Source organism: Siphateles boraxobius, unplaced genomic scaffold, assembly GCF_051911475.1.
Source record: "Siphateles boraxobius isolate OS27281-9 unplaced genomic scaffold, OSU_SipBor_1 94, whole genome shotgun sequence".
NCBI lineage: Eukaryota > Metazoa > Chordata > Actinopteri > Cypriniformes > Leuciscidae > Siphateles > Siphateles boraxobius.
The window spans coordinates 1,175,429-1,187,921 of NW_027509224.1; the positions used below are offsets into that span (position 1 = coordinate 1,175,429).

At 39.7% G+C, this 12,493-nt stretch overlaps 1 protein-coding gene across 1 annotated transcript in view; it reads left to right on the plus strand.

Moving 5' to 3' along the window:
* The first annotated feature begins 6,193 nt into the window (after window positions 1–6,193).
* The window catches only part of prdm5 (PR domain containing 5), a 90,889-nt gene continuing 84,589 nt past the window's right edge, over window positions 6,194–12,493 (plus strand). The window contains exons 1-2 of the mRNA XM_077224942.1: window positions 6,194–6,446; window positions 11,322–11,405. Coding sequence (XP_077081057.1) covers window positions 6,348–6,446; window positions 11,322–11,405 — 183 coding nt within the window. The 5' untranslated portion in view covers window positions 6,194–6,347. The remainder of the gene's footprint in view (window positions 6,447–11,321; window positions 11,406–12,493) is intronic.

A 12,493-nucleotide genomic window follows, 5' to 3' on the forward strand; every position in this document is an offset into this window, starting at 1 on the left:
GAAACGGTCGGAAAAACACAGTTCTTCCCCTTGTTGACGTATTTCCTATTGAAATAGACTTTATGTTCCATTCACTTCCATTCATATCCATCCAAAATTGGGAGAAAGTCAAAAAAGAAATATATCAAAGCTGCATGGTTTGCAGCGTGGGAAAGTGGAGCAAACTATGTTATAAAATTGGTTGGAACACTGTGGATTTCTTGCAAGCAAGACTTTTCATAATGCGATTATAATGGGATTTTGGCAATATTGCAATTAAACTTTAACTCACGTAAACAATACTTCGATCAAACTAATGCGATCAAACTCATAGTCGTAGTAATTATCTATAAACCCGGAATTGCGATGTTTATCACTGCGCCGAATAACATCCAGTACGTCCATAAAACTGTATTTTGATTTTGATGAGTAGATTAAATCAATGGCTGGTAACATGCATACTGTATGCCTATCTGAGTGTGGTATATAAGCAAACTTACTAACCAATAATCAAATAATGAAAACTGCACGAATGCAAACTTCTGCTCGTGGCATGTAAACATCTTACTGTGATTAAGACCTTACTCTGAGTATTGAAATAATCACATTATGGGTGCACATGTAAACGTAGTCATTATTTTTGTTCTCTTTTCCCGAAAGAAAATAAGATGAATATGTGTATCTAAAAGTTAATTTATCATTATCTTAAACATACAAGACATGGACTGAAAAGCCACTAAAACGTTTTCTTGGGATATTAAAGTGCCCCTATTATGCTATTTTAAAGGTTCCTAATTTTTCTCTGCTCTGATTGGTCAGATGGCTCAGTCAGTTGTGATTGGTCTACTCAGCTCTGATTGGTCAGATGGTCCAGTCTGTTGTGATTGTCTACTCTGCTCTGATTGGTCAGATGGTCCAGTCTGTTGTGATTGTCTACTCTGCTCTGATTGGTCAGATGGTCCAGTCTGTTGTGATTGGTCTACTCTGCTCTGATTGGTCAGATGGTCCAGTCTGTTGTGATTGGTCTACTCAGCTCTGATTGGTCAGATGGTCCAGTCTGTTGTGATTGTCTACTCTGCTCTGATTGGTCAGATGGTCCAGTCTGTTGTGATTGGTCTACTCTGCTCTGATTGGTCAGATGGCCCAGTCTGTTGTGATTGGTCTACTCTGCTCTGATTGGTCAGATGACCCAGTCTGTTGTGATTGTCTACTCTGCTCTGATTGGTCAGATGTCTCAGTCAGTTGTGATTGGTCTACTCAGCTCTGATTGGTCAGATGGTCCAGTCTGTTGTGATTGGTCTACTCTGCTCTGATTGGTCAGATGGCTCAGTCTGTTGTGATTGGTCTACTCTGCTCTGATTGGTCAGATGGCTCAGTCTGTTGTGATTGGTCTACTTTGCTCTGATTGGTCAGATGGCTCAGTCTGTTGTGATTGATCTACTCTGCTCTTGTTGGTCAGATGGCTCAGTCTGTTGTGATTGGTCTACTCAGCTCTGACTGGTCAGATGGTCCAGTCTGTTGTGATTGGTCTACTTTGCTCTGATTGGTCAGATGGCCCAGTCTGTTGTGATTGATATACTCTGCTCTTGTTGGTCAGATGGCTCAATCTGTTGTGATTGTCTACTCTGCTCTGATTGGTCAGATGGCTCAGTCTGTTGTGATTGGTCTACTTTGCTCTGATTGGTCAGATGGCTCAGTCTGTTGTGATTGGTCTACTCAGCTCTGACTGGTCAGATGGTCCAGTCTGTTGTGATTGGTCTACTTTGCTCTGATTGGTCAGATGGCTCAGTCTGTTGTGATTGTCTACTCTGCTCTGATTGGTCAGATGGCTCAGTCTGTTGTGATTGGTCTACTTTGCTCTGATTGGTCAGATGGCTCAGTCTGTTGTGATTGGTCTACTCTGCTCTGATTGGTCAGATGGCTCAGTCTGTTGTGATTGGTCTACTCTGCTCTGATTGGTCAGATGGCTCAGTCTGTTGTGATTGGTCTACTTTGCTCTGATTGGTCAGATGGCTCAGTCTGTTGTGATTGGTCTACTTTGCTCTGATTGGTCAGATGGTCCAGTCTGTTGTGATTGGTCTACTTTGCTCTGATTGGTCAGATGGCTCAGTCTGTTGTGATTGATCTACTCTGCTCTGATTGGTCAGATGGCTCAGCCTGTTGTGATTGGTCTACTTTGCTCTGATTGGTCAGATGGCTCAGTCTGTTGTGATTGGTCTACTTTGCTCTGATTGGTCAGATGGTCCAGTCTGTTGTGATTGGTCTACTTTGCTCTGATTGGTCAGATGGCTCAGTCTGTTGTGATTGGTCTACTTTGCTCTGATTGGTCAGATGGTCCAGTCTGTTGTGATTGGTCTACTCTGCTCTGATTGGTCAGATGGTCCAGTCTGTTGTGATTGTCTACTCTGCTCTGATTGGTCAGATGGCTCAGTCTGTTGTGATTGGTCTACTCTGCTCTGATTGGTCAGATGGCTCAGTCGGTTGTGATTGGTCTACTTTGCTCTGATTGGTCAGATGGCTCAGTCTGTTGTGATTGGTCTACATTGCTCTGATTGGTCAGATGGCTCAGTTTGTTGTGATTGGTCTACTTTGCTCTGATTGGTCAGATGGCTCAGTCTGTTGTGATTGGTCTACTTTGCTCTGATTGGTCAGATGGCTCAGTCTGTTGTGATTGGTCTACTTTTCTCTGATTGGTCAGATGGCTCAGTTTGTTGTGATTGGTCTACTTTGCTCTGATTGGTCAGATGGCTCAGTCTGTTGTGATTGGTCTACTTTGCTCTGATTGGTCAGATGGCTCAGTCTGTTGTGATTTTCTACTCTGCTCTGATTGGTCAGATGGCTCAGTCTGTTGTGATTGGTCTACTTTGCTCTGATTGGTCAGATGACTCAGTCTGTTGTGATTGGTCTACTCTGCTCTGATTGGTCAGATGGCTCAGTCTGTTGTGATTGGTCTACTTTGCTCTGATTGGTCAGATGACTCAGTCTGTTGTGATTGGTCTACTTTGCTCTGATTGGTCAGATGGCTCAGTCTGTTGTGGTTGTCTACTCTGCTCTGATTGGTCAGATGGCTCAGTCGGTTGTTATTGGTCTACTCTGCTCTGATTGGTCAGATGGCTCAGTCTGTTGTGATTGTCTACTCTGCTCTGATTGGTCAGATGGCTCAGTCTGTTGTGATTAGTCTACTCTGCTCTGATTGGTCAGATGGTTCAGTTTGTTGTGATTGGTCTACTCTGCTCTGATTGGTCAGATGGCTCAGTTTGTTGTGATTGGTCTACTTTGCTCTGATTGGTCAGATGGCTCAGTCTGTTGTGATTGGTCTACTCTGCTCTGATTTGTAAGATGGTCCAGTGTTGGAAAACAAACACCTATTACCATATCTGAATTTTAACTTCGGATCCTCAGCTCTTGATACAGAGTGATGTGAAGGATTTCGTTTTTTCCGTATCAATTCCAGCTCGAGTTCTCTTCTTTTTGAGAGCCTCACAAAAATGAATACACAGCACTGACAACATGAACCAAACTCTTCCAATCTCAGCTACACATACAGTGTTTTAGGGTCAAAGTAGACGTTGTTCACGGGCAGCCAATGAAGTCCAAATTTGTTTTGTAGGTATGTAACAGGAAGTGAGGCAATAATTGCTGACGACTTGTTTCCTTTTCATTTATTAATTCTTTTAGGAGACAATTATTTTATTTGTTGTGGACTTTGATCTTTGAAAATGTGCAGACCTTTTACATTCACAAACAGATGTATTACACACTGCGTGAAAGGTAATATTCGAAAAAGAATAATAGGGGCACTTTAAAAATGTCTTATTTTGTCTATTTCACTGATTTTCTAAAAAAATAACTCAACAAATAGATATTCAATGAAAAAAATACTTCTAAAGCTTTGCTCTCCTTTACATTGACCAACACAAGTTTTAATGGTTATTTTCTCATGGTTACACATGCCTAGAGAAGGATTTCATGTTTATGACAGTTTACAAAAGTCTCAAATAAACATGCTTGCTAAATAACTTTCTTACGAACAGCTGCTCAGAAATTGACTGATTTCTGTCTCCCCTGCTGGCAGATGCAGTAACTACACCATTATGATGGCAAAAATCATGTATCCCCATTGATGGATCCCCATTTCAAAGTAGCCATATTAAAATCCTAATATTCTAAACAACGTATAACTCAAGTATTTCTTTATATTACCATAGATCAACTGCTTTTAAAATGCATGCAAACGGATAGCTTTTTTTGTTGTTGCATGAAATTATGGACTTCCTAGGGCAACAGCTGTCAGATCACCCTGTAAAACTAAACAATTGCAATAAAATGAGTGAACAGCACATTCTGACAACATCCCTTTTTTTCTGTGACATATTAAAAGAACAAGCCAAAAATAAAAATGCCATAATTTACTCATTCTCATTTTGCTCCAAACCAAAAATAACTAAATTGAATAAACTACACAACAATTTTGTCAATGCTATAGTTGCCAAAAATCAGTCTTGAGATATTGGGCAGCTGGAATTGGCAAATATGACAGAAAATCACATAGTATATGATGGACACATATTTTTTAGCTCCAGACTATGAATTCATCCAATAGTGGTATCAGTTTAATATTTTTATCCTATTTTAGAACACATATTGTTTTCAATTGTCAAGCGTCCCCTAGCAAAGAGCCACATGTTTCTGCGTGGGTTTGTCGGAAAGTGCATGCCTGATTTTTAAACATTTGTTTGGAATTTAAAGTCGTGTAGTGTATTCCCTCCTTTCATTTCGTCATCAACCACAAAAAGAGATGTTTTGAGACTCTTCATGTTGATGACAGCAAACTCCATTCGTTTTCATAACTCATCATGCTGGTTGAAATTAATGTACTGTATGTAGCCTACTTGACTAAAGTGATTGCCGATATGACTGGCCTGTATACACACTCAACTCACGATTGTACAGGCAGCATAACGTACTAAGTGACTGTACAAATTACCCAGAGTCATTGGTTTTAGTCTAATGGGCCTGGCCTTAAAAGCCCTGTGATTATATAAGTGTATCCTCTCTCATCTAGATGCCTGATCATCCATTGCTGTTTGTATGCCCATATTCCTTAGTTGCTTTCTGCCGAAACCTGTTTTAAACAGATGTGGGTTGGCAGGTACTGATGAAGGGCCAGTAAACAACATCTAAACACGTGACACACAAACACTGAGCCGTGATCGTTAACGGCAACTCCTAAGCACATCCCTCCTCCATTACTGTGGCTGATTGTGCGATCGCCTTGTTTATAGAGCATTAAATCAAATGGCTTTGAAAATCAATTAAAGAAAACACAATGTGTACATGAAACCACATGACCAAATGACCACACAGTCAGACCAGAGGCTAATGTTCATACTGGGGTGCATTTTCTCTGTTTGGACGTTAGATCTAAATATAACATGTCAGTAAAATGGTAATGCTAATTTAATTTAATGCTGTTATATGTTTAAATCTGGACCATCGCAGATGAATAAATTCAGAAATTCAGAGGCTCTCCCTGTCATAAGAATTGGATGTCCCCAACAAAACTAAACCCAAAAATTACTTCAGAAATGTATTATTGCACAATGCCCATCATGTATTTTATTAGTAGTAGTAGTAGTAGCAACACCATTAATGTTGTTAATATTATTATTATTATTATTTGGGTAACACTTTACAATATGGTTCATTAACTTAGTTAACACTACCTTAGTTAACATGAACTAAGAACAATTCTTCTACAGCATTTATTAATATTAGTTAAAATTAATTTCAACATTTACTAATACATTATTAAAATCAAATGTTATATTTGTTAACATTAGTCAATGTACTCTGAACTAACTTGAACAAACAATGAACAGCTGTATTTGTATTAACTAACGTTATAAATATGATACAGTAATAAATGTATTGATCATTGTTAGGTCATGTTAGTTAATACATTAACTAATTTTAACTAATGAACCTTATTGTAAAGTTTAAATATTATTTGTAGTATTCGTGATTTTAGTTTTATTTACATTATTTAGTATGATGTGGTGATTTTTCCCGGGAAAGTAAAATATGTAGCTCGCGGTAACACATTTTTCACCAATCAGATCGCAGAAACTCACTCTAACTGGACGTTCTTAAACTTTTCACCAATCAGAGCGCAGAAACGCATTCCCCTAGGGCCAACAGCCAATCGGAATGCAGTGTCGCTCTGATGTACAGACAGTAACATGGAAGACCAGACTGGATTGAGATTTGCAAACACAGCGAGCAGAGAATATCAAACTAGCCCCTAGCCTGTGTTTCCGAGCGTGTTTCATGTGTTTAGTTTGGAAGAAAGTCGTCTTTCTGTAGTGATGAGAATGTTGGGCATGTACGTGCCGGACAGATTCGTGCTGAAGTCCTCTAAAGTTCAGGACGGGATGGGGCTTTACACTGCCAGAGCAGTCAAGAAGGTTCGTGCATGAAACAAACTCTCAGCATGAAAGATAAAGTATGGATTCTGTAATTACTTCTGGAGAAAGACTCATTTTATTACTATTTTCACTTTGCTCATAATGTATAAAGCATAATCGCCTGGTTGCAGTTGCATTCCTCTGTGTATGTGTGCTTACGTGGGCTGCCACGTCCCTTACAAACAATCACCATGGTAACCATAGTTTCCGCCAACAATACACCATGCCAGACTCCGTTTCCGCCATACAGTTACTACACTTATTGTTATTACAGTACAACGTTGTATGTATGTGATATTAGCCCCCGCTGTCATTAAAAGTATCTTCAATGAAACAAATGCCAGAAAGAGCATTTTTACACTTTTTGAAAAATATTTGATATAAACTTATTATATAACTTTTCAGCAAAACCAATAGGTCCTACATATATTTACTGTGGTAATTGTTCGTTAGGGCTCTACATCTGCAGCAGGACTTTTACCCTCTTTAGCTGACAAGATAAAGTGTGTGAACATCACAAAACCTGCAAGAACATGTCCTGCTCATATTTCACCCCGACAAAAGAAAATACACTACATGTTGAATGATATATATATATATATATATATATATATATATATATATATATATATATATATATATATATATTATATTATATTATATCTTTAAAATAAATGTGCTTTTTTGACCCGCTTAATTAGGACTTTAGTATATATTTATGTAATTTCATAATTACTTCTACTGTCTTTGAAATATGGTTAAAGTGTACTGCTGAATGTGTACCTCAGTGTACTGACATGTATTTATAGCTAACTAAAATATACTTTAATGTCATTTTTGTGTACTTACAAATATTACATATATAACTTTAATGTAATATCAAATACCACCCTACAGGTATAATTATAATCAATTACTTTACATGTGTTAGACAACATATCATAATAAGTGTACTTCTTTAAAGCACAACAAAAGATTTCAGACCATATTTGTGTAATACAGCATGTTCTGAGACGTGCCTGAGGACTTAAGCCCCTTTCACACAGAGATTCAAGAAAATACACGGATAAAGTGACCCGGGATTTGACCCGGGTTCGTTTGATTTTGGTTCATTCACACTGCCAGTGATTTTCCGGAATCAGAGAGTGCGTTCACACACAACTCTGTAAAATTCCCGTAAAGACACGTGACATCGATGTGACATGTAATGTCTCTGCAGCGTCTATAGTTTGCTTATGAGCTGCGATTTCGCTCGAGAAACCACGCTTGTGCATTTTCTTCTCTGATTCGGTCATAAACTAGCGCATTACGTACCGTTTCACTAGCCTGCTTTCACTTCACTTCAGCGTCATCATTACGACACGGCATTGATTACGGCTTTTGTTCACACACCGCGCGTTCCGGGACTGATCCCGGCAATATTATTAGGTCCCCAACCCGGCATCAATGCCGGCATCAATCCCGGGTTGTGTTTGCGTTCACACAGAAGGCGTTCTGGCAATTTCCCGGGCAATATCCCGGGATCAACGCGCTGTGTGAAAGGGGCTTTAGGCCCTTTTTACACCTGATACTAAAGGGTGTTTTCACACCTGAGCGTTTGTTTCGGATCCTGCTGCGTTTTCTCCCTTTGGTCCGGTTCGTTTAGGCATGTGTGAACACGGCAATCGCGCTCGGATCCGCACCACTCTGAGTTCGCTTGAGGTGTGAAAGCAATCCGACCCAACAGACCAATGAACCAGATGGTATTATAATTCATAACAGGAAATGTACTATATAAAAAGCAGTAGTGTCTCATTCTGAGAGTGAGCACATTAGTTATCACAGTTGAAAACCAAAAGGGCGTCTTCATCTTAAAATGTTGTGTAATTGCGCATCTCTGTGCGATAATCCTGTCCCGATAAAGCCTTGATTCCTGCTCTAGCTGCATTATAACATTCGTCTAGTGTTCGCGTGTGTCTTGGCAGTTACAAAAAAAGCCATGACACAGAGGAAACTGGCCAATAAGTGGACAGTTGCACTCGCATGTGACTTGCGTGAACACATCAAGTGGACGACACTTAAAGGATTAGTTCACCTCAAAATGAAAATTTCCTAATAATTTACTCACCCCAATGCCATCCAAGATATCAATGTCTTTCTTTCCTCAGTGGAAGAGAAATTAAGTTTTTTGAGGAAAACATTTCTGGATTTTTCTTCGAATAATGGACTTCAATGACAACCAGCGTTTTGAAGTCCAAATCAATGCAGTTTCAAAGATCTTTGAAGTGCTTGAAACGGCTGTGCATGAGCGCAGCTGAGGAGGAGAGTCTTATCTCGCGAAACGATAGGTCATTTTCAAAAATAATAATATATATATATATACTTTTTAACTACAATTGTTCGGATTGAGCTGATCTGCAACGCTCTGGGAACTACGTCATCACGTTGAAAGGTCAGGCTCGATGTCGATGTCGATGTCACCGGCAGAAGTACCGCCTCACTCGACCGTGCGAAGGAGGATAGTTCAAATTGTATTGGTCGCTTTGTAAACAGTAGGGCGGTACATCCGCCGGCGCCCGCGGAAGACTTGGAGACCCAAGTTTGGTTTGAAGAAAAAAGACATATCAAGCACAATGTTCTCTCACCATTCCTGATGTCTAACACACACTCACAGTGTTCGGCTGGTTTTGTGTCGGTCAGAGCATAAACTAAAGCTGATTCTCTCCGTGTGTTTCCCGTCGTCTCCGGTCGTGTTCATATGTAAATTGCACAAGTTTATTTTGTCCATTTGATTAAAAGATCTGAAAAATCACATACATTTATTCGCCCATAGACTCTACCCTCAAAGAAATCAGGACAGAAGTGGTTGAAAGTGGACAAAAGAGACGTATTAAAACACCAGGTGTAAACAGGAATGTGTCTCCCTCGTCGGCTTCTGATCCGATCGACCAAAACACTCTTAATAGCAGGAGTGAACAGGACCTGAGAGACTTGTCTTCTCTCTAACTGTACGTACACAACGCCGCCACAAAGAAGCACATCGGTCACAATTGGTCACATCGGTGTTACCGTGAGCAAATGAATTGCATTCCCGCTTAAAACGATTTTGGGTTCATGACACCCTCCAGGACCGTTATATATATATGCAAACAACGTCATATCATAAATGACATAAAACCCAGCAACGGTGATGATTAGCTTCTCCTCCATTTTCTCGGAAATAATGTTTTTGGTAGGAACGAAAGTTTACATCGTATGTTTCTCCGGAATCAGCCATTGTGAAGGACGTCTTTATTCTGATTGGTTGCTGCCGTTTTGCCGCTGCTTGCCGGTGAACCGCGTTACAGCTATTTACCATAAAGTTGGGTTATGCCGCGTTCCAGGCAACCTGTAACCCGTGTTTTTCCAACCTTATACCCGTGAAAGTGCACTGGAACGGCAGTCAAACCCGTGACTTCACACCCGTGAACTCGTACTAGATTGATGTACTCCCAGTTACGAGCTCTGACGTCACATAGCCCGCGAAACCATACAAAACAACAATGGCAGCCCCCCTCCCCCCACACAGTAAGAATACACTTTAGGACAATATAACGTTTCAGTCAAATGAATAATAATGATAATCATACACACACGATTATGTATTACAATTTTATGTGTCTCTGAAACAATAAGTATATTGCGCTCAGGTAGTTTGGCATGACTGGCCGGGAACGCTACAGAGTCGTGAGTCGTGGTTTGAAGTCGTGATTTACGTGCTCAAAAACCTGCCTGGAACGCAGCATTACTTTAAACTTTCTGATTGATGCTCAAAACTCAAAACTGCTCAAGTTTACATTGTATGTTTCTCCGAAATCAGCCAGCACGAAGGACGTCTATATTCCGATTGGTTGCTGCTGTTTTGCCGCTGCTTGCCACTGAACCGCGTCACAGCTCATTACCATAAAGTTGGGTTACTTTCTGATTGATGCTCAAAACACCCAAAATGCGACGCCAATGGATTTGATGCTCCTTGCAGCTGAGAGAAGCCAGCTTCCATTAAAAATGAATGACTTCTGGTAGCTTTGGAAGCTCAAGTCGGCGGCGGTGTGTACGTACAGTTAGGGTTCACAGTTTGGTTCAGTTAATACGAACTCTGGTGCGATTGCTCTGTTAGTGCAGTTCATTTGAATAAGCGTGAACGCTGGCCATCTGAACCCTGGTGCCACCAAACAAGAGGACCGAGACGCTGAAAAGATGAGACTCGATCCACATACAAACAAACTCTGGTGCGGTTTGGTCCACAACACGGACCAAAGACATGTAAACGAACCAAAAACAGGACATGATGTCACAAGATGCGACCCTAAAATGCTCCAGCATTCCTGTTTTTTCTCACTATAGTCGTATTGTGTTTCCCTTCACAGTTCAGTACAGGATCAGAACCGCGTCTCCTCACAGCAGATCTTCATTTGTGTGACGGAGGGATTCCTGATGCTGTTTTATCTCATTTACACGTTTTATAAGCTCTTCTCGAGTTCTCAGCGGGTCAAAATACCATCATATGCATCTACACACATACAACGAGCACATTTATCCCAGAACACATCATTGTTTTGATGTTCGATAAGTTCCGTCACAAAATATACATTCTAAGCAGACCAATCAGGTTGTGAACATATCCTTATGCCTTAAGTTTCTGTGATAAAAATGCCAATGTGAAGATTAAGCGAACCGAACTACAAGTGTGAATACACCCTAAATTTGTGAAATCTCTGAATAAGTCTCAGTGAGTTGAGAATCTACCTTGATCATGTTCAGATCCCACACAGACACTCCAGAAACTGCTGGATGTGGCATCAAAGCCCAATCCTACAACACACTCTCACACAAACGTGCTCTTTTTTTCTTCCACAGGGTGAGAAATTTGGCCCGTTTGCAGGTGAAAAGCGTGTGCTGAGTGACTTGGATGAAAGCATGGATCCACGACTGATGTGGGAGGTGGGTGACTAGACTCAACAATGATCCCATCGCTTTACCCACAATACATTTGCTATGTGTCTCCATAAAGCTTTTTGTTTTTGTGTCACTTGGGAGCACTTCAAAGGCAACTCATATGTGATAAAACTTCTTTACAATGCTAGATGCTAGTTTAGTTCTTTGCTATTTTATGACTGTACAACATTTATGTTTTTCTGAAGAGACTGTGAGTGTTTGCGCTTACAAAACTCACGCCGACTATGCTAGGCTGTTGGGAGTGGTTGTTCAGAGGGAGATATTCAATTGCTAAGGTGTCTTAACTGGTTTTAAATGTGTTGATGTATGGTTTCTAGGTTGTAGCTAGTGTTCTAGCTACAATGTTGTAGCTGTAATTTCCTTGGCCTTGTGAAAAAGAAGTGTGCTTAATGGTATTGAATGTGCACTTGCCATGCTTCAAGAAGAATTTTGATGTGTTAACTAACATACTGATGCACATTTAAGCAACTTGATTTATAACTGTAGTGTGTTATTCAATATTACATTTAAAGAGAATATATTTTAAATGTACTAAATTGCAACTTCATCATTAAAAATGTGTAATTACAAATATATTTTAAAACATGATATGCATGGTTTTAATATAAATTACATTAAAGTATATTTTAGTTTACCTTAAATGCTTGTCAGTACATGTATGCAACAATACAATTTAACCATATTTCAAAGACAACAGAAGAAATTAATGTTGTTTAAATGTCCATGTGCTGTTTTTAATATGCTTTAAGACAAACCGTGTGTAAATTCATAAGTCGACAGCATTGCTGAGTATTTTCTCCTTAAAACTGCAGTGAACCAAAGACAGTCTCAAAAACACGCTTTGAAATCGCTGGTGTTTCTGACGTCACAAACTACCTTGTAACCAATCAGATAGGGCTGCTCGATTATGGAAAAAATCATAATCATGATCATTTTGGTTAGTATTGAAATCACGATTATGTAACGATTATTTCACATGACTTTGGGAACGTGTTGCATTTATTAAAAATATTTATTTAAACAATTCTTAAAAAAATCAAAATTTGAACATTTATTGTACTTTAACTATTAAA